Source organism: Trichechus manatus, unplaced genomic scaffold (assembly GCF_000243295.1).
Source record: "Trichechus manatus latirostris isolate Lorelei unplaced genomic scaffold, TriManLat1.0 scaffold00066, whole genome shotgun sequence".
Taxonomy (NCBI): Eukaryota; Metazoa; Chordata; class Mammalia; order Sirenia; family Trichechidae; genus Trichechus; species Trichechus manatus.
The window spans coordinates 13,439,175-13,464,412 of NW_004444002.1; the positions used below are offsets into that span (position 1 = coordinate 13,439,175).

A 25,238-nucleotide genomic window follows, 5' to 3' on the forward strand; every position below is an offset into this window, starting at 1 on the left:
GATGGTTCAACATTAGAAAAACAATCAATATAATCCATCACATAAATAAAGCAAAAGACAAGAACCACATGATCTTATCAGTTGATGCCAAAAAGGCATTTGACATAGTCCAACACCAATTCATGATAAAAACTCTCAACAAAATAGAAATAGAAGGGAAATTCCTCAGTATAATTAAGGTCATTTATACAAAGCCAACAGCCAACATCATCCTAAATGGAGAGACTTTGAAAGCATTCCCGTTGAGAATGGGAACCAGACAAGGATGCCTTTTATCACAACTCTTATTCAACATTGTGCTGGAGGTCCTAGCCAGAGTAATTAGGCTAGAAAAAGAAATAAAGCATATCCAAATTGGTAGGGAAGAAGTCAAAATATCTCTATTTGCAGATGATATGAATCATCTACACAGAAAACCCCAAAGAATCCACAAGAAAACTACCGGAACTAATAGAAGATTTCAGCAAAGTTTCAGGATATAAGATAAACATACAACAATCAGCTGGATTCCTTTACACCAACAAAGAGAACCTCAGAATGGAAATCACCAAATCAATACCATTTACAATAGCCCCAAGAAGATAAAATACTTAGGAATAAATCTAAGCAGAGACGTAAAAGACCTATACAATGAAAACTACAAGACACTACTGCAAGAAATCAAAAGAGACCTGCATAAGTGGAAAAATATACCTTGCTCATGGATAGGAAGACTCAACATTGTGAAAATGTCAATTCTGCCCAAAGTGATCTACAGATACAATGGAATCCTGATCCAAATTCCTATGTCATTTTTTAAAGAGATGGAGAAAAAAATCACCAACTTCATATGGAAAGGGAAGAGGCCCCGAATAAGTAAAGCATTACTCAAGAAGAACACAAGTGGGAGGCCTCACACTACCTGATTTTAAAACCTATTATACCGCCACGGTAGTCAAAACAGCCTGGTACTGGTACAACAACAGATACATAGACCAATAGAACAGAGTTGAGAATCCAGACGTAAATTCATCCACCTATGAGCAGCTGATATTTGACAAAGGCCCACAGTCTGTTAATTGGGGAAAAGACAGTCTCTTTAACAAATGGTGCCGGCATAACTGGATATCCATCTGCAAAAAACTGAAACAAGACCCATACATCACACCAGGCACAAAAACTAACTCAAAATGAATCAAAGGCCTAAATATAAAATCAAAAACGATAAAGATCATGGAAGAAAAAACAGGGACAACGCTAGAAGCCCTAATACATGGCATAAACACAATACGAACCATAAGTAACAAAGCACAAGCACCAGAAGAGAGACTATATAATTGGGAGCTCCTAAAAATCAAACACTTATGCTCATCAAAAGACTTCACCAAAAGAGTCAAAAGACAACCTATAGACTGGGAAAAAATTTTTGGCTACGACAAATCCGATCAGCGTCTAATCTCTAAAATCTACAAGATACTACAAAACCTCAACAACAAAAAGACAAATAACCCAATTAAAAAATGGGCAAAAGATATGAGCAGGCACTTTGCCAAAGAAGATATTCAGGCTGCTAACAGACACACGAGGAAATGCTCACGATCATTAACCATTAGAGAAATGCAGATCAAAACTAAAATGAGATATCATCTCACCCCACAAGGCTAGCATTGATTCAAAAAACACAAAATAATAAATGCTGGAGAGGTTGTGGAGAGACTGGAACACTTATACACTGTTGGTGGGAATGTAAAATGGTACAACCACTTTGGAAATCGATTTGGTGCTTCCTTAAAAAGCTAGAAATAGAAGTACCATACAATCCAGCTATCCCGCTCCTTGGAATATATCCTAGAGAAATAAGAGCTGTCACACGAACAGATACATGCACACCCATGTTCACTGCAGCACTGTTCACAATAGCAAAGAGATGGAAGCAACCTAGGTGCCCATCAACGGACGAATGGATAAACAAATTATGGTATATCCACACAACGGAATACTACACAACGGTAAAGAATGATGAAGCCGTGAAACATCTTATAATATGGAAGAATCTGGAGGCCATTATGCTGAGTGAATTTAGTCAGTCACAGAAGGACAAATATTGTATAAGACCACTATTATAAGAACTCAAGAAAAGCTTTAAACACAGAAGACAATGTTCTTTGGTGGTTATGAGGGTGGGGAGGGAGGGTTAGGGTTATTCACTAACTAGATAGTAGACATTATTATCTTAGGTGAAGGGAAGGACAGCACACACTACAGGGGAAGTCAGCACAACTGCACTAAACAAAGCTAAGAAGTTTCCTGAATACAATCAAACAGTTTGAGGGACAGAGTAGCAGGGGTAGGGGTCTGGGGATCATGCTTTCAGGGGACATCTAGGTCAATTGGCATAACAAAGCTTGTTAAGAAAATGTTGTGCATCCTACTTTGGTGAGTGGCGTCTGGGGTCTTAAAAGCTTGCAAGCGGCCATCTAAGATGCATCAACTGGCCCCAACCACCGGAAGTAAAGGTGAATGAAGAACACCACAGACACAAGGAAAGTAGTAGCCCAAGAGACAGAAAGGGCCACATAAACCAGAGCTTCATCAGCCTGAGATCAGAAGGACTAGATGGTGCCTGGCTACCACCAATGACCACCCTGACAGGGAACACAACAGCAAGTCCCAGATGGAGCAGGACAAAGGTGGGGTGCAGAACTCAAATTCTAGTAAGAAGACCAGACTTAATGGTCTGACTGAGACTGGAGGTACCCCGGAAAGCATGGACCCTGGATTCTCTATCAGCCCAGAACTCAAACAATTTCCGAGGCCAACTCTTCAGACAGGGATTGGACTGGACTGTGGGACATAAAGTGATGCTCATGAGGAGTGTGCCTCTTAGCTCAAGTAGATACAAGAGACTAAATGGGCAGCTTCTGTCCGGAGGTGAGATGGGAAGGCAGAGAGCCTTAGGAGCTGGTTGAATGGACATGGAGAAGCAGGGGTGGAAAGGAGGAGTGTGCTCTCACAGTATGGGGAGAGCAATTAGGGTCACATAACAATGTACGTATACATTTTTGTATGGGAGACCAGCTTGAAATGTAAACCTCATTTAAACTACCACAATTACAAAAAAAAAAAGATAGATGGTAGTATCTCCATTTCAGAGATTAGGCAGCTTGAATACAGAGAGGTTAAATAATTTGGCCTCAGTCAAGCAACTACAAAGTGATATATCTCGGAGTTAAACATAGATCTATTTGGCTCTAAAGTTTGTGTTCTTTTCCCTAAACTAGATTATTATAGTGCTGAACCTCTCAAATTTCTCACCATGACTCTAAATCACACACCAAAAAGGCTTTACAACTAAAACAAGTAGTACTGGTTGAATAACTCATGCAGAGAAGTGAATATTATAATCCCAGAACAGTCCCCTTAACCATCCAAACTAAAATTAAAAAAAAAAAAAGAACAGAACTGTTGCCAACAAGGTGATTGGAAATCATGGCGACCCCATGTGTGTCAGAGTAGAACTGTGTTCCTTAGGGTTTTCAATGGCTGACTTTTCAGAAGTAGATCACCAGGTCTTTCTTCCCAGGCACCTCTTGGCAGAATCGAATCTCCAGCCTTTAGGTTAGCAGTCAAGTGTGTTAACCATTTGCATCACCCAGGACTCCAACCTTTAAATAGGATAGATAGTATTTCCCTACCCACTCAATTCTACGCCCCTCCCTCCTCCACCCCAACATACCAAAAACCAAACCTGTTGCCACTGAGTCGATTCCGACTCATAGCAACCCTATAGGACAGAGCAGAACTGTCCCATGGAGTTTCCAAGGAGTGGCTGGTGGATTCGAACTGCTGATCTTTTTGGTTAGCAGCCGAGCTCTTAACCACTACGCCACAAGGGCTCAACCCCAACATACATGTACATATATAATCCCTCCCCTCCAGGAAATTAGGGAAGGAGTAAAGCAGACAAAAATGGCCACAACATCCAAAGAGCTGCTAAGTACATTTGGGGATATTCTTGTGGGTCAGGGAAGGTTTCGTTGCTCCTCATTGCTGTTTCCACCATAACTAAAAACAAACGTGTCTGCTAAGTTGAGCTTCCCCTATCGTGATTATACAGTCGTGTTTGTGAATCTACATGTGATATTTTCCATTGATCCCAGTAACGTTTCACTTTGCTCATTTTCTCCTGCCATTTCAACCTGCAGATATATTTATCGATCCTGATTGTGCTATCCAAGTATTAGCTAACCCCACCTGGCTGTGTGCCATCAAATAAATACTAGAAATATGCCTTCTTTATCTTCAGTTAAGTCACTGGTAAAGACTTGAGGCAACAAGGGTCAAGTAGAAATCAAACAGCTAAAGATTCTCTGTAGGATGATATTGGTACGTTAAGAAAGCATTCTTCAGGTATGATGGTTAATCAGCTATAAAATTCACCGAACTGTATGATCACATAGTCAATATTTCTTGTTGCTTGTTTAAAAAAATTCATGGGAATCTCTGTCAAATACCTTGCTTAAATCCAAACACACCATATCTGTACTATTCCTCTAATCTAATAAGGCATGTACATGCACGTACACACACACACACACACACACACACACAGTAAACTGGCCTGATTTGTTCTGAGTGAACCCACAGTGGCTCCTAGTAATCACACTCTCCAAGAAGCTAGTCTAGAACTTTGCTAAGGTGTAATACTGGGCTCCCTGGTTTGTGGTTTCTACAATCCAATTCCCACCCCTTTTTGAAGGTGAGGGTAAAGAAATTGTGCTTATCTCCAGTCCTTCGACTCCTCTTCTATCCTCTGTAATGCCTCAAAATTTGCTAACAGTGGTATCATGATAATAACCATCAGACTCCCTAGTAGCCTGGGATGTAAGTGACCTGAACTGGGGCCTCATTATTTGTAACCGACCACGACATCAATTCTCCAAGCTTTTCTGGTCCTGTGAACTGCTTGCCCATAATACAGAATAGATATTACTCTGAGAGATGATGACCTAGCAAAATATGGATAATGAAGAAAATAATGTCTAGATCAACTTATTAAACAAAGAAAAGAAAATAAGAAAGATCATATTTTAAAGCTATCAAGAAATTATCTGGTAAAATATCTAGTGCATAGGAACAATAATGTAATTTTCAATTTGGACATTAATTAGAACTCTGCTGGAGACACTCCATTGAATGGTTGCTATGTAAAATCATTGTGGTTGCTATCTAAGGAAAGCCTATAGTTAGGGATATAGAACTGACCCCATTATTATCATTTTACCTTTGTTAAGTACCAACATTGAGCCCACAAAGAATGTGGAAACATCCTTGGCCATGTGTCAAGTAAGTTTACACTTGAAGGTTAAGCCGTAAATAACCATGGGCATACAGCACTGAGACCATACATTTGGTTGGGCCAATTTACATGGAACTGCCATCAAGGGTCAAGAATGCCTGCTCTGTAGAGACAAGCTAGTTCAAAACATAAGAGCTCAATCTTTCCTTCTCATTGGACTTTGTCAGAATCCTAAGGGCATGGACAAAGAAAATCTACATGCCTTGGTCTTCAGCTTCAAACAAGACACTTGGCTCACTAGCAGTAGAACACGGACGGGCCTTGAGCTATCACTTCCAACAGGAATAATGGTTCCACCAAGCTAGTCCCACTCTCCCATATGGTCCCCATTTTGATAAAACAATTCTTTTTAGGAGGTAGCTGATGGAGACTGGAGGGTAGTCTGTGACTGCCTTGTACATTGAAGTATTCAGTATATTTATAGAATGAATGCTCAAATGAATGAATGGCTCATATGGGATCGAACCTAAACAGCTGAGCTAACTGGCACATAAGCCCACTGACTAACATAATGCGAATTTTGCCATTCTGGAAGGAGGGAGGAGGCACCAGATAAGTGATTATAAGGTGTCCAGGAAGGCGGAGGGGCAGAAATCCAGAGCCTGAGAGTAAAAGCATGGTGGACCCTGAATGTGGACAGGTGCTCAAGTCAGACTCTGTGGGTGGGTCTAAGGCCACAGACAACAGGTCCTGATGACTCTGCCTGTTTGTGGTTCAGTGAGCCCAGTAGCCCCACCCCTGCCCCAGGTGCAACCATTGCTCGATGGGTTTAATGAGGTAGTGGGCACTGAGGTGTACTTATGACCAAACACCTGTTAATATCCATAGTAAGGGATAAATAATTAGCAAGGTCAGGCCTCATGCTGCACAGCTGTTGTTCCAAAGATGAACTGCTTAAGCACGGGCTTCTGCTATGATCAGGAGTACTGTACAAGAAAATGTGCCTGCATATTTGCAAGCGTATTTGCATTATACAAGAGCCTTTGGAAACACAGCAATGGCACTACCGAGTATTGATCTGTTCATTTCCCAGTCCCAGCTCTGTCATTTACTGGTGGTATGACTTTGGACAAGTCATTTCCCTCTCTTGGCTTTCAGTTTCCTCATCTGTAAAATCAGAGGATTGCATCCTGTGACCTAAAGGCTCCTGCGAGCTATAACCCTGCACTTGTGTAATCCTGCCATTTGCCTTTTAGCACAGAAACTGGTTAGCTTTGAATGTGAAAAATGCCTTGAATTGAATCTAAATTCAGAAATAAACTGAGGGCTGCAAAGGTTGAGTCCTTTGAGTCAACTGATACATTAACAAAATTATATATATGGAGTTTCTTCTCTGGATACGATAGTGCTATAGGAAACCAAGAATTATATGCATGACCCCAAACTTAAGGACTTTACAGTCCAAAGGCAAGATACAAGATATCTTGGAATTTCTCAAACAGTATTAAATATGAACATATGCATGTACTGCATATAATAAAGTTTTATGGGGGTAGGGAGCCATTGTTTGTATTCATTTGTAAAAAGCAGTGTTTTTGCATTTGTACAGCAGGTAAATTTAAATAGAATATGAGACCCTATGGATTTCATAGATAGTTTAGAAATATATTTCTAATTTTGTAAACCTAGTAGCCTGTATAATTTGATAGAATTCCCTTTTGATATGGAGACGTTGTCTTTCCATAGTTAATACTTACAATGCTTCTAATTAAAAAAAAGAAAAGAAAAACTTACGAACGAGTCCAATACTGTAATGAAAAGAGAATGTATTTCCCTTCTTTGCTGAATCAACATTTTGGCTCGTCACTCCTGACTCATCTTCCATTTTGGAGTAATTTAGTTTAATATGCAACAACAAAAATACAGGACCCAATTTAAGTACCTTTAATCCCGTATAGTCTACATATAGCAAATAGTTCATTTTCGAGAACTTTAATATGAAATACTTGGGAATTCTTTGCGGTGCAATGTTATTAAACTGTACGTAGTAATTAAGATAGTAAAAGCACATGCTCCCCAAAGCCACTAGACATTGTAATTATTTTTAAGGCTATTAAGCAAAATGACAGAAGATTTTTAAATGATAAATGTGTTTTGGAATGTATCTGCTAATTCTCTTTAACTTCATGAAATCATGTTTAGCTCCACAGAGTCTCAGTCTAGTATTTAAAGACTAACTCACATTGTCCTTTTGTGACTCAGAAGTCATTCATTGGCTCTTGTTAACATGCCATTGTAGATACTCTGCCTTTCACACACACACACATTCTGGCTCCATATGGAAATGGCAATTACCAGGGTTCTGCCACGCTATTTGTATGTGAAGAAGTGTGACAGAGACTGGGACATAATTCCATTCAGAAAGGTCTTTTATTTAAATTTGACTCAAAAGGTTTCTCCTTTTATTTTGAAATTTTAGATCAATGTTCGCTTTTCTAGCAACCACTGGACGAGGCCACTGCTTTTACAACTTTCGCTGGTTTTAATGTGAGAAGACTATGAAAACAGGTTACTTGGAGTGTTTTCTATCATGCCTGAGATTCATTTAAAAGAGTTTTTTAAAAAAAAATCACATGCTAAGGAATGTCCTGAGTTCTTCTCTGGCACTTATTAACTTTACTAATTAACATATTAAAATTTAACTTTCTATTTCCAAGGTTTGTGTCTTTTCATCATACCAGAGTAGTCTGTCAAGAATCTTACAAATACTTTCCAGGTGCTTATAGAGGGGAATGGAAGTGAGGATAGTCTGTTGTCTGCTCTACATTTTGAACTTGTCTTTGACAATTTTATGTTATCTTAGGAATTAATGATAGATAACAGAAAGTTGTCTGCTGTCTATAACTCAAACCCATGCCACAAAGTACTTCGGTTTTCCCACCCTACAAGGAGGTGGTTAGTTTTCTAAGAATCTTTCCAATTCAGATTTGGTAAATGATATGCTTCAACTTTCTTTGCTGCTGATTTGAGAGCTTCAGGCCATAGACATTACTGTAGTGGAGACTGGGAAACTGTTAGAGCACAAAGTAAGTAGTGTCTGCTATCTGTAGTTCTGCACATCTTTTATATATAGATCCTGCTAACAGGCGTGCTGTGCCTTTATAGGAGAAGGAAAGCACACAGAGAATGAAAGCAGGAGCCCTGGGCTCTAGGTCTAGCTCTACCACTTATTATAAGTGAGTCACTATAATCTTCTAGTACCCTCAGTTTCCTTACCTGGTAAATGTAAGCAATAATGCCCGCCTTGCCTTCCTCTCAGAGCTCTTGTGAAAATCAATTTAGATAATGCCCATGAGAGAGTTTTACAAACTAAAGTGGGCTCTACAAATATATGGCGGAATTATGATCATTCGTATGGAGTCCCGTGGCTAACATGATCCAAAGATAGGCCACATATCTGGCCCTGGATGGGGGAACTTAGAGGTGATAAATGCAAACCTGTTTTTATAGTTTCATGTTTTCATAGCCTAATGAGAACAAGGCAGAAGAGCAGAAGAATTGGGTAGGGAGCAGGTTTAAGGTCCATCTGCCCAGGCTGGGAGACTGGTGGGAAGGGAAGGATTTCTGAAGATTTCTGAAAAGAGGAGGGGTTACAAAGTGGAAAGGGGTGACCTGGGAACAGGGTGTTTTAAAGAGTGGCAGAGCAGAGAATAAAGTCACAGGACTTGTTCACAAGAGGGTGCTGGGTTAAAGCCTGACCTTGAGCCACAAATCACAGAATCACACGACTGGAAGGAATCTTAAGAGCCCATCTCGTTCACTCCCCCACCATTCAGCAGGACATTTCAGCCATCCCAAACAGATAAGACTTTATCCGACTTTGAATGAAAAGCTCTGACACCAAATGGGCAGGTATTGATGCTCTGGCTTCAGCTGTTTACAACGGGCAGGAAAACAATTTCTGGAATTTCATTTGAACCTGAACTGAAAATGAGGAAAAAGACAATCAACAGCTAAATTTTCCTTGGGAACGATAACTTCTGTAGCAATCTAGGGACTACTAAATTAACACTAACTACATAGCTACTCTTAAAGGGAGAAAAAAATGTTACCAACAAAACCCACAGGATAAGTGGCCCACAGTAAGTAGCATATGGGTAAGAATGTGCTGTGACCGTTCTTGGTATTTGTTGGGGCTTCTCTCCATGCAGGAGCCTTGGAGCAGAATGACACTAACCCAAACAAAACTTGGTTAAAAGAAAAGCAATGTGCTCCAGCAAATTCCAGGACTGACACTGAGGACTTAGAAGAGTTCAATTCCTTTCCTAATAACAGACAATAAATCCTCGCACAAATTACTAGAAACTGAAAAGGAAATAAAAAAGTCCTCGTTTCCAATCGTGGGAATGTTACACATGAACTCTGGCTTGAAGGAGGAGGGGAGGACATTCCACACCTGCAGGCCTTCCCAGGAAAGGGGCCTGGGCCTGACCCTGAACCTCAAGGTTACACCATAAGGCTGTCAATATGGAAATAATGTTACTTTATTCCCTTAGTGAGTATATTATTTCCAGTGCTATCAACAGCAACCACACCCTAAAAGGAGGCAGCTGAGAACTTCCACGGAAGAAAGTGAAGAGCTATGTGGGGATGTACTCATAAACGGCCAAGCTACAGTCCATCTGGATGGACACACATGCATACATACATAGACAGAGAGAAGTATCTCTGTTTTGCAGATATAGATGGAGGAGGAGCATCCTGCTATAGTTTAATGAATGAAGCACCAAGCAAGGGGCTTAGGAAAATAACGCTCCACTCCCGATTCACCACTGACTTATATGTAAACTTGGGTGAGTTCACTTGATTCTACCTCCCCATCACCAAAACGTTAGGTCAATTTTGTCAGGCATTCAGTGAATCCAGATGTTTGGCAGTGTATAGGAAACAACATCGGGATGATTGACTGAATTTTCAACTGAACTCACTGGTTTTGGCAGCATGTCCATACAGCTTTTAATGGCTCTCTGCCTCAGTTTCCCTAGCTATAAACAGGGACAAACATTATTTAATCACTTACCTCTGAGGGGACAATGAGGATGAGATAACGTCCAAGAGCAACAATGAACTCTTGAAAACCATGAGTCTGTGACATGAATATATCTTATAAAATTCACAGTTGGATTTGTTTTTCCTAAGTAGTTAGACTTTTAGGACAAGAAATCATTTTGAAATATGGTTAAATACTATACAAATATAACATTAGCATTATCATTATCAGCATAACATTATTCTTTACGACTTCTCCACAATGTCTCACTTTCAGATTGAATCATGGCCAAAACAGGAATTTTCTTTAAGGTCTGAAAAAAATGTGTTTTTGCCATTTAAAGCAACACAGATAAGAAAAGAGAAGCAATGTGGGTGTTTGGAGTCCAATCAATTTTAACAGCTCAACTTAAACAGGTCAAACTGGTCTATCAATGAGAATTAGTTGTTTGCTCAATGGTATTTGTAAGAGAATGGAAAATGTTCATATTTCTGGACCAAAGGTAGGAGAAAGGAATTGTAATGGTAATCTTTCTGACTCTGACTCTATGTACCTATCTATGATCTGGTTTCAGCTTTTGTTACTGGAAGTTAGAGGAAAGGAAAAGAAGGGAACAATATGGGAGAGAAAAGGAACAATGCATCAAAGGGGTTTGCGCACATACAAAACTTGGGGAGCAGAATTTAACTGGCAAAAAGTGCTGGAATACTGCTCCCTTTCAAACTCAAGTCCTGTCTATAGAGAAAATTCTGAATATAATCATAATAGAAGTTTATTAAGTGCCTGTCATGCACATGCAATTATATATAATACATAATTATATACATATATATAAAACTCAAAAAAATACTCATTGCTGTAGAGTCAATTCTGACTCATAGTGACCCTATAGTACAGAGTAGAACTGCCCCATTGGATTTCCAAGGAGTGGCTGATGGATTTGAACTGCCGACCTTTTGGTTACCAGCCATAGCTCTTAACCATCGCGCCAACAGGGCTACACACACACACACACACACACACACACACAGAAAATAAATTTCTAATCCTTACAAAAGACTTACAAGGGTGGTTTTGATATCTCTATATACTATAGATGAGAGAACCAAAGCTCAAAGAGGTTAGATGATTTGCACAAAGTTATATACCTAGTGTCATGGTTTGAATTGTGTCTCCCAAAAATATCTGTCAGCTTGGCTAGGTCATGATTCCCAGTATTGTATGATTGTCTACCATTTCATCATTTGATGTGATTTCTCTATGTGTTGTAAATCCTACCTCTATGATGTAATAAGATGGATTAGTGGCAGTTATATCGATGAGATCTACAAGATTAGAAAGTGTCTTAAGCCAATCTCTTTTGAGATATAAAAGAGAGAAGCGAGCAGAGAAACATGGGGACCTTATACCACCAAGAAAACAGCGACAGGAACAGAACGTGTCCTTTGGAGCTGAGGCTCCTGCGCTGAGATGTTTCCAGACCAAGGGAAGACTATGAATCACAAGGACCTTCCCCCAGAGCTGACAGAGAGAGAAAGCCTTCTCCTGGAGCTGACACCCTGAATTTGGACTTGTAGCCTACTAGAATGTAGAATGTTACAGCAGCACTAAATGACTAAGACACCTAGGAAGATCCAGAATTGAATTCTGATCCATCTGGAGCCAAAGCCCATATTCTTTCCACTATACCACATAATCTCCCACATTATTAATATGAAACACACCAAGTCTTTGCTAAAAGGACTTGCTATAAATATTTCTAGTGACTGCTGGATCGCATAGAAGCCCATGTCCCTTTTTTGGAGCTCTTTTTCCAGGATGGTATCCATCCATAGGTCTCTGTCTGACCTTTCTTATGATTGCCATTCCCTTGCATGTCCTCACCTACTCAAACTCTACTCATTGTTGATAGCAGATCTTGACACTTGCCCCTCCCTGGAACCCTTCTTGCACTAGCCTATACCAGCAGAGGCATAAGTAAACCACCACAGAGCTGATGGGTAGCATCACTCTTTGGGCTTTTCACATAGGCTGCCTCTTTTATCTTTATTGAACTATTTCCTATGCTTGCACTACCTCTTCCCACCCAAAGAGGCTCTGAAAAAAGCAGATTAGACTTCTTTTGAATCCCAAAGTCCTTAACAACTGGCTAAGCACATAGAAAGCCCAAAACCAAACCTGTTGCTGTGAAGTTGATTCCAACTCACAGTGACCCTATAGGACAGAGCAGAACTGTCCTATAGGGTTTCCAAGGAGTGCCTGGTGGATTTAAACTGCCGACATTTTGGTTAGCAGCTGTAGCTCTCAACCACTACACCACCAGGGTTTCCGAGCACATAGTAGGTACTCCTTAAGGTTTGTTGACCAAAGAGAACTGTTGACACTATTCCTCATTAAGATTAGGGGTGCAGTGATAGACCCTGAGATTTCAGCTACACCAGTGCTGGGGTCTAACTAGCTGAGTGGAGCCACCTAGACAAGTCTGATTTGAAATGATTTGGAGACATGCAGTCAAATACTGCCATTGTCCCCAGGTGAAGCAAACCACGCCCTCAGTTAAGCAGTAAGTAGTTTATATTGTCTGTGCTCTGAAGCCTTCAGAGATGCCTTTTCAAGTCATCATAATGTATCTAACAAGACTTGATAGAACTTTGTGAGGTGATACGTTCTCAGAAGGAATGGTCTTTACATAGATACCATCGTTATCATGTGCTCAGCAGCAGTATCACCTATTTATTGACTGCTCACTGAGTGCAGAGCACTTTATTAGGCACTGGAGGAACTACACCCAAGCAGGTTGTAAATATGTTCACAAGGCAATTTGCAGTGAAATATACCGCTATTAGAAAGTCCTTCCAAATATTTTCTAAAACCACAAAAATGTCACTGCTGAACTTCGTATGAAAAAATGAAATCATGTCAATGTCTTAATACAGATATCTCTGTCCTTGCATAAGGATTTCAGCATCACTAAGCTCTTCCTAACCTACAAATAGAAGTCAGCGGTGCTAGGACCCTACCATCATTGGATCCTGAGGCAAGAACAATGTCACTCTGGCATATGGTGGCATTTTTGGAGGCATTTATTGTTGCCACAAAACAATCACAAGCAGATGCTACAACTAACTTCTATTTACGTCTTAGTTACTAAATGCCTTATGAGAGGAGAAAATATGTGTACAGGTCAAGGAACTCTGGGTGTCTCTGTGCATGGCAGTGAGTCAGAAGCTGGCAAGGGTGCAGTGAAGCGGGTCCTCTTGTATTTTGCTAGTGGCAGTAAAAACCAAAACATCCCCATTAGGAAGCAATTTGGAAACATACATTAAAATGTGCATATCCTTTGACCCAATAGCCCCAGTATCTTACAAAAAAAAATGATTTAAGATCAGGAGAAAGCACTATCCAATAAGACATTGCTTTAATTATGATGGTAAAAATGTGAAGTCACCTGAATGTCTATCAAAAGCAGACTGATTAAATGAAAGACGACGAATACTTGATGGAATATTATGTAGCCATGAAAAAGGATTAATACGAAGAGTTGCAGAAACATGGAAAAGTATTTCCAATACAGTATTAATTTTAAGGATTAGGACTCACTTGTGCACTTCCAATTATGTAAAGTCTGAGTGTGTTTTTCTGGACAAATACTAGAACAGAACATGTAAAAATGAAAACAGTAGGTAGAGAGTAGTGGGAATGTGAGAATTATTTTCCCCTTATTCTTTAATATTGCAATATTGTCCTTATAATTTAAAAGTGGGATGGAAGAAGAGGGTTAGAAGTCCCTTTTAGCATAGGGAATCTTTGAAGAAAATTAAAAATAGTTGCCTCTCCAAAAGCCCCAGGACTACAGTCTCAACAGTGGGAAACCTCCATCCTCACTTTCTGCCATTTCCATTTTTGTTGGCTATACTACATACCTGGTTAATGTGCTTCAGTTTGTCGATAATTTGACTGACCACCGGCTCAGGGCCCTTCATTTTCAGCTCATGGAGGTTGAACTGATTCTTCATTCCATTCCTTGCCGCCTTTTGGCTGTATCTAGAAAGGTGAAGGTAAAGAAAAGCTTTGTTACAAGAGAGTCCCAAGCAAAGTGAAAGGTGACTGTATTTGGCACTGATGACCCAGCTGACGACAAGCCTTTTAAACCATGGGATGACCCCATGGTGGGAAAGCAGACCATTCCAGATGGGTTCTATTTGCAGTAGAGACCATTCAACAGTCAACAAATATTAAAACATTTTTTTCTAGGTGTTACTGATACAAGAATGAACACGATAGGCAAGGTCTCTGCCTTTATTGTGCTCTCAGTCTAGTGGGGCATCTAGAAGAAGAAGAGCCAATGACAATGCAGAGTGATAAGAGCATGCTAGGGGAGGGTCAGGATCTTGGCCAGTGTAGCATACACAAATAACCTTAACCTCAGTGTGCTTTCTATACATTGGAAGGAGAAAGGCTCTTACATGTTCTTTGCCTCCTCATCCTCCTCCTCCCACTACTTCCTGCAGGCTGTGGAGCTGGGTTTCTTTTCAGAAGACTTTCCCAAGCCATTTGCCGCGTAAATTATGCCTGTCAGCTTCCCTCTGTGCTCTCCACGAGAAGAGAGAACAACAGCTCAAGGAAAGGTTGTAATGTGCTCCCCCAGGATAAGCCAAAGGCCTTACTTCAGAATTGAAGTTTCAAGTATCTATGGACAACCTCACCATTATGGGAAGGAAGAATATTAACAATCTTGGGCAATTCTGCCTTTCAGTATGGGGTTTTGCTGACTTCGAGTGGGACAGAATTTTACCACTGAGGTTGTTTCTTTGCGGCACCCATGGTTCCAGACTGCTACATTAGAGTTATTCCCCATCTTGCAAAGCAAAACAAACAAAGAAAAAACAGATGCAATTTCTCTCTTTCTCTTTCATCATGTAGAAATATCAGAACACTACTACCAAAGAGGAAAAAGTTTTCTGAGCTTTTTTGTGTGGCGGGGGCGGTGGGGGTCTCTCCTGATCCTGATAATGGAACGCTTTCTTAAAGAAATAGGAAGATTCATAGGTCTTTTGTCCTCTCTTTATACAATTTTTGTTTGTTTTCAATTATAATAAGGTAGTCAGGGTTAAGGGTGAGTTCGTATTTCTTTTATTCATATTTTTATATTACAAAAATAATAACACTCAGTGTAAACAATTCAAACAATACAGAAACAAAACACAAAGTAAAATTTTCCCCATCATCCTGTCCCTCCAAGAAAGAACCAAAAGAACCAAGGTTAACAATTGATACATAGTTGTGCACACCACATAACATATATTCAGGCAATGTCCGACAGCATATATGTCTATGGTCCCATATAGCCTTGCTAAGTATATACGGTGCATATGGCTAAGTATATATGCTGCTTATCTGGACCCAGAAAGAAAGGGGTAGAGGAAGGAGGAAGGGAAGAGGAGGTAGGCAATCCCATGCAGATGCGGGGACAAGTCATTGGAGATCAGTGAACCTCAACAAGTCAGGCTGAACTGTTGAGTGGCTGCCATGCCGAATTGGGTTAGCGCAGCTGGGCTCCGGAGGGATGCAGAGCTCAGGGCTTGGGAAGGTGGGTGTGCTAGGGAAGGGACCAAGAGGCAGGGACTGCAGGAGGGCTTAGGAAAGGGCATGGAGTAGAGGATCTGGGGCTAGAGAAGAGGGATTGGAGTGGCATCTGGGAGAGGTCACTGACTTGGGAGGACTGCAGAGGGGGTCAGAGGCTGAGGAAGCGTATATACTTTGCTAAGTAATGTGGTGTTTGCACAACATCCAAATTACACAAAGTTCTGTTTCACAGAACATATGGTGGACATTAAGTGACACATGACTGTATATTCTTCTATGGGTTTTCTTATGCATATACTAATACCTAATTTTAACCAAAATTGGAATCATATAATTCATACTGAGTTGCAACATTTTATCACTTAAAATATATATCTTGGACATATTTTCATGTCCGAGCGTACAGAATTGCTTCTTTCTTATTCTTCCGTATGGTGATATCATAATTTATTTATACAGCCCCTTACCAGAAACAATTGAGTTACTTCTATTATTTTGCTATTATAAACAAAGCTGCAAAGAACATCTTTGTACACAGATATTTGCATATTGCAGGATTATTTATAACAGATAAATTCCTAGAACTGAATCAATTTATAATCCTGAATTGTGAAATGCAATAAATAACTAATATTAATTACTGTACACAGATCTTTGCATATTTGCAAGATTATTTATATTATTATTCACAAAAGATAAATTCCTGGAATTGAATCAATTCATAGCTATAATCCCAAATTATGAAGTGCAATAAAGAATTCATACTACCATGTTTTTGCACCACACCTTACAAAGTGCTTTCTTAACACTCATCTCATTTAAGCTTCTCAACCGCCCTGTGAGATGGATAGGGCAGACCTCATTATCTCTTTATGACTGAAAATTTCACAACTTCAGAAGATACTGATCTGACTCTTTGAGGTGTCCCCTTTCATGACATACCATATCTGCCGAGATTAAGGACATGCTTTGAAAAGCATGCATGGCAGCAGAGGAGGTCAGTAGATCTACTTACTGACTTTGATAATTTAAAGTCATCCCCTGAGAAGGCAAACGTTTTGTAGTAAGAAAGCTGAAGAACACATCTTATTGCATTTCTTCTCAAGTGGTAGCCAAACACTTTTAGCTTATTTAACTTTAGAAGTTAATCAGTGAAGAAATTACTCAGCCATAAAGAGACATGAAATCCTTTTCCAAGCTACAACATGAATGAAACTTGAAAACATTATGTTGAGTGAAGTAAGTCATACGCAGAAGAACAAATATTGTATGACCCTACTTATATGAATCAAAATGAACACTTCAAGATTTATCCTGAAGTATGACACTGTCAGTGATAGGATAATATCCATATGCCTACAAGGAAGACCAGTTAATACGACTATTACTCAAATTTACGCACCAACCACCAATGTCAAAGATGAAGAAATGGAAGATTTTTACCAATTTCTGCAGCATGAAATTGATCAAACATGCACTCAAGATGCATTGATAATTACTAGTGATTGGAATGTGAAAGTTGGAAACAAAGAAAAAGGATCGGGTAGTTGGAAAATATGGCCTTGGTGCTGGAAATGATGCTGGAAATAGCATGACAGAATTTTGCAAGACCAATGACTTATTCATTGCATATACATTTTCTTAAAACATAAACAGCGACTATATACATAGACCTCAATGGATAGAAAACACAGGAATCAAATCAACTGCATCTATGGAAAGAAACGATGGAAAAGCTCGATATCATCAGTCAGAACAAGGTCAAGGGCCGACTGTGGAACAGACCATCAATTGCTCATATGCAAGTTCAAGTGGAACCTGAAGAAAATTAGAACAAGTCCACGAGAACCAAAGTACAACCTTGAGTATATCCCACTTGAATTTAGAGACCATCTCAAGAATAGATTGGACGCGCTGAACACTAATGACCAAAGACCAGACGAGTTGTGGAATGACATCAAGGACATCATGCACGAAGAAAGCAAAAGTCATTAAAAAGACAGGAAAGAAAGAAAAGACCAAAATGGATGTCAGAAGAGACTCTGAAACTTGCTCTTGAACATAGAAACTTGCTCTTGGACTTGCTCATATCAAAGCTTGCCGGCCACTTTTTATGCCCACTCCTTATCAAACAAACGCCTTCCTGGAGCTTATTATCCTCATTGGAAGAGCTTAAAGGCATATGCCAACTTAGCAATTTTGCCCTGTACTCCCTCTTCCAAATCATTTATAAATATAAGATCAAGTTAGTTCCACAGCTGATCCTTGCAGCCCCACTTGACTGTTTTCTGCCATTCAAAAAAGTGCCCCCTTAACTTGATTCTTTGTTTCTTATCTCCAAGCCGTGGATAAGGAGCTAGGACTAAACACTGCTCCCCAATTCCATGGTGACTCAATTTTTTTAAAAACAGCTTTTGGTTTAAAAGCTTGCCAAAGCTTTTTGAAAGTCAAAATAACATCCACTGTTCCACTATATCCATGTGCTATTTAAATCCTTAAAGAACTCTAGTAAATTAAGCATGGTTTCTGGTTACAAAAGTGTTGGGGAAGAGCTGGACTGTGGCTTAGACCAAAAACTTGCCTTTATTTCATTTACTCTGCAAAGCAGAAACTAAAAGTACTAGTCCAATTTATGACTCTGGTTGATAAAATTTAGTGGCATCATTTTAAAACTTTCTGTGTTTCTTGCACTATCCCTTTAAACCCGTTGCGTCGAGTGGATTCCAACTCATAGCAACCCTATAGGACAGAGTAGAACTGCCCCATGTGGTTTCCAAGGAGCGCCTGGTGGATTCGAACTGCTGACCTTTTGGTTAGCAGCCGAGCTCTTAACCACTACGCCACCAGGGTTTCCACTATCCCTTTACATGTCTCAGTACCTCTACCTCAACCCCCAATATCTTTTTTTCTGTTTCTCACCTCTCTATTTTCACCTTAAAACTGACATTGAGTCAATTCCTACTCATGGCAACCCCACGTTTGTCAGAGTAGAACCGTGTTCCATAGGATTTTCGATGGCTGAGTTTTCAGAAGTAGATCATCAGGCCTTTCTTCTGAGGCACATCTGAGTGGACTTGAATCTCTAACCTTTCAGTTAGCATCAGAGTGTGTTAACCATTTGCATCACCCAAGGACTCCCTTTTCACCTTAGCCAGACAAAATATAGAGCCGAATTTTCAAAGCGATGAGTGTTATAATGGAATACGATGCAGACATTAAAAAGAACAAAGTAGATCTATATCATTGATATGGAACCAGGTCCAAGATGCAGTATAGCAGATACAAGTAGCAGAACAGAATGTACAGTATGAGTCCACTTGTAAAAACGGGTCTCCATATGCGTTACTCTCATACACTTTACTATATGTTCAAATATACACAGAAAATTTTTAGATGGATACTTAAGAGAATGGTAGCAGCAGTTACTTCTGGTGAGTGAGAATGGGGGGATGTTGGTAGGTCCCTGGTTGCTGCAAAGAGTTAATGCACTAGGCTGCTAATGGAAAGGTTGATGGTTCGAATCCACCTAGCAGTGCCATGGAAGAAAGGCCTGGCAATCTAATTCTGCAAGATTACAGCCATTGAAAACCCTACGGACTCTACCTCTCAAGTGTGGGCTAATTTTATAATGGGTTTTGACTAATGGAATGTGGTGAAAGTCATAATGTGGCAGTTCCAAACTTAGGCCTTAAGTTTGCTTCCATTTTTCTCTTGGGACCTGCCCAGCTGCCAAGAGAACAAACCTCAGCCAGCCTGCTGGAGGATGTGGTACATGTGGAATCTTAGTCTAGCCAACCTTTAGCCAAACTTGCACCTGACTAAAGATGTGTGAGTCTAGCTGAGACCAGAAGAACTGCCCAGCTGAGCCCAACCCAAACAGCCAGCCTATAGAAAGCAAAAAAAAAAAAAGGAAGAAAGAAAGAAAAGAAAACCCTATGAGCACAGTTCTACTCTGTAACACATGGGGTCACCATGAGTCACAGTTGACTTGACAGCAATGAGTATTTTTAGTTGGAAGACTTTTACTTTCTTCTTTTATATCCTTCTATATTTTTTAGAGGACCCTGGTGGCACAGTGGTTAAGAGCTTGGCTGCTAACTAAAAGGTCAGTAGTTCAAATCAACCAGCTGCTCCTTGGAAACCCTACAGGGCAGTTCTACTCTGTTCTATAAGGTTGCTATGAGTTGGAATAAACTCGATGGCAATGGGTTATATCTTTTACAAGGAGCCCTGGTGGTGCAAATGGCTAAGCGCTTGACTGCTAACTGAAAGGTTGGCAGTTCAAACCCACCCAGAGGCTCTGCGGGAGAAAGACCTGGCAATCTGCTTCCATCAAGATTACAGCCAAGTCTGGGGTCTTAAAAGCTTGCAAGCGGCCATCTGAGATGCATCAATTGGTCCCAACCACCTGGACTAAAGGAGAATGAAGAACACCAAAGACACAAGAAAAGTATTAGCCCAAGAGAAAGAAAGGGCCACATAAACCAGAGACTTCATCAGCCTGAGACCAGAAGGAATAGATGGTGTCCGGCAACCACCAACGACTGCCCCGACAGGGAACACAAGAGAGAGTCCCTGATGGAGCAGGAGAAAGGTGGAGTGCAGAACTCAAATTCTAATAAGAAGACCAGACTTAATGGTCTGACTGAGACTGGAGGTACCCTGGAAAGCATGGCCCCCGGATTCTCTATCACCCCAGAACTAAAACAATTTCTGAGGCCAACTCTTCAGACAGGGATTGGCCTGGACGGTGGGACATAAAGTGATACTTGTGAGGAGTGTACCTCTTAGGTCAAGTAGATACAAGAGACTAAACGGGCAGCTTCTGTGTGCAGGTGAGATGGGAAGGCAGCGTTAGGAGCTGGTTGATTGGACATGGGAAATCAGGGACTGAAAGAAGGCGTGTGCTGTCGCAGAATGGGGTGAGCAATTTGGGTCACATAACAATGTATGTATAAAATTTTGTATGGGAGACTAACTTGAAATGCAAACTTCATTTAGACTACAACAATAAAAGAAAAGAATAATAAATAAATATTTTCTTTCAAAAAAAAAAAAAAATTACAGCCAAGAAAACCCTGTGGGGCAGCTCTACTCTGTTACATGGGGTTGCAATGAGTGGGAATTGACTCCATGGCTCCCAACAACAACAACATATCTTTTACATTTTATCACTAGCACTTTTTACCTTTATAATAATTTATAGTGAGTGAAATTTGATATAGCGTCTAAATTTTTTAAAGGCAAAAGATAAAGCAAAGCCAAAAAACAATATAAGAATTAGAAGTGGGGCTAACCGATGTGTGTATCTCAGGGCCGCTGGGATATCCTTGTTGTCAGTAAGAGTTATGTTGGCCAGCACCAGAGCCCTGGCTTAGTGGTGATTTCTCAGGACAGAACACATCTTTGGGCCAAGATCCACTTTGTCACCCTTGAGGAGTTCCTTCAAACCTCACGTGGTTTATCACCAGGTCATAAATTCTACTTTGGTCAGTTCAACACAGCCGATATGTTTTCCAAGGAGCCCTGGTGGTGCAACAGTTAAGTGCTCGGCTGCTAACCAAAAAAGTGGCAGTTCCAACCCATCCAGAGGCTGTGAGGGAGAAAGACCTGGTGATCTGTTCCTATAAAGATTACAGCCCAGAAAACTGTATAGGACAGTTGTACTCTGTCACATGGGGTTGCTATGAGTTGAAATCGACTTGATGTCACCTAGTAACAATCTATGTTTTCCATTCTTCAAAGAGGTTAACTTCAAACAGCCTATTTCAAAGGACAGTATATCAGTTAGGGATGTGATTATGAATGCACATGATTATTAGTACCCTCTTTCAAAACAGAGGCAAAAAAGTTATTCACATTCTTGCCTGCCTTCCCATGTCGACCTCGAAAGTACTTTTCTGATGGGAATTGAGGTCTGCCCTGAGCCAATTCAATTCATACCCATCTCACTGCCCTGGCATCTAAATGTATTATGGGTACTGCCCTGAGTTACTAGTGTCCTTTTACGTGTGTTCTATTTGCCAGCTCATACGATCTGTGAGCTCTTTAAAGGCTGAGGCTTGGTTTGGTTCTAAATTTTTATATCACCCAAAGCACCTCATGGTACTTAAAGTAATAATAGCTGTCAGTTACTGAGTGCTTTCCCGGTGCCAGACACCAAAGCACCTAGGACAAAGAAAACATGCATTAACTCGCTTACCTTCCTAACAAGGAGTCCTACTGGCACAACGGTTAAGCGCTTGGCTGCTAAGCGAAAAGATGGCAGCTTGAATCCACCCAGTGGCTCCGAGGGAGAAAGACCTGGTCATCTGCTTCCGTAAAGATTGTTGTTGTTAGGTGCCATTAAGTCAGTTCTAACTCATAGCAAGCCAGTGTACAACAGACTGAAACACTGTCTGGTCCTGCGCCACCCTCACAATCATCGCTGTGTTTGAGCCCATTGTTGCAGCCACTGTGTCAATCCATCTCATTGAGGGTCTTCCTCTTTTTATTGCTGACTCTCTACTAAGTATGATGTCCTTCTCCAGGGACTGGTCCCTCCTGATAACATGTCCAAGGTACATGAGCCGAAGTCTCGCCATCCTCGCTTCTAAGGAGCATTCTGGCTGTACTTCTTCCAAGACAGATTTGTTCATTCTTTTGGCAGTCCAAGAAAATCCTATGGAGCAGTTCTACTCAGTCACATGGAGTTGCTAAGATTATCAGCCCATTTTTTGCAGATGTGGAAACTGAGGCACAGAGAAGTTAAATTGTTTGCCCAAGGTCACACAGCTAGTCAATGGCAGAGCTAGAGTTTGACATTTGTGAGCTCTCTCCAGCTGCCCAAGTTCTTAATCACTATACTAATACTGCTGCCTTAGAAACAATTGAGGCTGACAAAATATTTGACATTTCCTCACTGCCGGCTCCACTGTAGGAGAGTTACTTGTAATGGTAACTATGCCTGCTCTCTTTACCCACTCAGCAGATTCCTGGGCTTGCCCTTTAAAAGCCCTTGGGGGAAGCCCTGTGTATGAAGTTTCTTCTCCCAAACAGAGATCTGATAGTATCACTATTCAGTGAAATATTTCCCTTCTTGGGAGATAAGGTGTTGAAGTTAGAGAAATAAATAATCCACTACCACCACCTCTTCGCCACTAGACATACAGCAAAGGCGATCTGAAATCTCTAAGGGCAATAGGGAGGAGCCCTAGTGCCAAAGTGGTTAAATTGCTCAGCTGTTAACTTTAAGGTTGGCAGTTTGAACCCATCAGCCGCTCCATGGGAGAAAGATGTGGCAGTCTGCTTCTGTAAAGATTTACCGCCTTGGAAACCCTACAGGGCAGTTCTACTCTGATCTATGGGGTCACTCAACTATGAGCTGGAATGATGGCCATGGGTTTGGTTTTGGTTTATGGGCAATAGGAAAACGAATGCCGCACAGCACTGTGCTTAATGCCTTCATCACCTTGGCTATAGCCATGTGACCTATATGATATGCTCCTGGGGAATTTCATGTAACATGTGCACTGCGAGTTTCAAGCCCAGAGGGACTCGGTTAAGATGTCTCTGTAGCTTTGTGTTAATTAATTAACCCAGCTTCTCACTTCCATGGGCTCCCTCGGTGCCAGGGGTTTACGTGGTTCCAGACAGGCCTGGAATGAGGACGAGCCACCACAGCCACAGTTCTCCTCGTCCGCAGAGTGTGTCAGGAATGGAGACACTGTTGGTCACAACGGTTATCTACTTAGTGACACTTACCTGTAATTAAACTAATGGCCCTTCTTTCTGAATACGGCTTCTTTCCAGAAGCTTTGACGTGGTTCTGGCAATGAAGACTGGCCAGTGAAGGAGGGAAAATAAATGGAGAAAAGTTCCTACTCCAAAATAGAATGTTTTCTTAATTAGACATGTTATGTCTGGTGTGAGAAGTTTCACCTTTTAAGCATTACAGGGGGAGTCTTCCCCTTTCTGCACCCAGTTCAATGTCTGTTTAGCACAAAAACGACTGACCACAATGCTAAGAAAACCCTGTTTGTGAAGTCAAAAGGGGCACTTGCTTCTGTTCAAGCAGACTAGGCAGGGATTGGGGGGCAGGGCGCGGGAGGTGGGGGGGCTGTGCAAAAGGAAGGGAACCTGTGCAAAAGCCATAAAGAGAAAAGGAACCTAATTAAAACAGGACATCTGGGCATGCTTGTCTGGGGACAGTTGAAGCAAAGAGAGCACTTGTAGAAGAGAAATAGAGTCAAACAAGCGTAAAATGGGCGTTCTTTTCTGCCCATGTCGGTGCTGGCTGAGGCCGCAATGGTGTAGTGGAAGGAAATCAGTGAATTCAAGGGCAGAGCATTCGAAACGGAAGCGCTCTTAAGAGATCATCTGGTCCAATCCACTCGTTGTGAAGATGAAGAAACTGAGACCCAGATGAGGACTTTTCTAACAACGCATATTGCTGGTACCACAACCCCCACAATTACAAGAAATCCTTTTCTTTAAGAGGTCCCTCAAATGCACGTTGCCGACTTTTTTTTTTGTTTGTTTTTTAAACACTGCTAGAACTGATTTAGGCCAGGGGAGCTGCTAGAAAATTCACTTTCTTTTTTCCTTTTGGCACTGGAATGGTGGCAAGTGTTTGAGAACAAGTCTTAGGACTGATTCTCCCTCCCCCCCAATATTCGATTTCACAGAAGTTTAATCTGCTGCCTTGTTAGAGACTTCTAAAAAGAAGTTATAGATCTCACATTCTCATAGCGCCATCTTATGGAAAGATTGCAGTACTGCATGTGCCCCTAACCCAAACTGAGTGTTACATCAAATTGTTTCCTCGGAAAGTCCTCGGGCAGCAATAAACACTGTGGAAAAATGGGATAATTTAAAGAGCATAAATACCTTTAAAAGCAAACTAAAACACAGGGGAGGAGAAAAAACATCTTATTAAGAGGCCGAAGAAAACTTTCTTTTTGCGATCCATGAAGCAGTCTTAATTTACATAAACAAACGGGAAAATAGAGCAAAGGTGAAACCAGCTGAGTTTTGTAAATATGCTTAATAAAGATAGCAACAATTTGCTTCTTATTTATTTATGCACGTATTTAAAGAAAAATGCTTTTCATAATTGTTGGCACAGTGGTGTCATTTGAGAGCAAATTTTAACCGGGAGCATACTAAAAAGAAAAAAAACAAAACCATTGCCTTTCTGTGGATTCTTACCCATAGTGACCCGATAGGACAGAGTAGAACTGCCCCATAGACTTTCCAAGGAACGACTGGTGGATTTAAACTGCCGACCCTTTGGTTAGCAGCCGTTGCACTTAACCACTACGCCACCAGGGTTTCCAGGAGCAT

General features: G+C 40.8%; 1 protein-coding gene across 3 annotated transcripts in view; it reads right to left on the reverse strand.

Moving 5' to 3' along the window:
• GPC3 (glypican 3) overlaps positions 1 to 25,238 on the reverse strand; it is a 511,040-nt gene that overhangs the window by 111,409 nt on the left and 374,393 nt on the right. For all 3 annotated transcript variants that reach the window (XM_004379638.1, XM_004379637.1, XM_004379636.1), the window contains one exon: positions 14,252 to 14,372. In XM_004379638.1, coding sequence (XP_004379695.1) covers positions 14,252 to 14,372 — 121 coding nt within the window. The remainder of the gene's footprint in view (positions 1 to 14,251; positions 14,373 to 25,238) is intronic.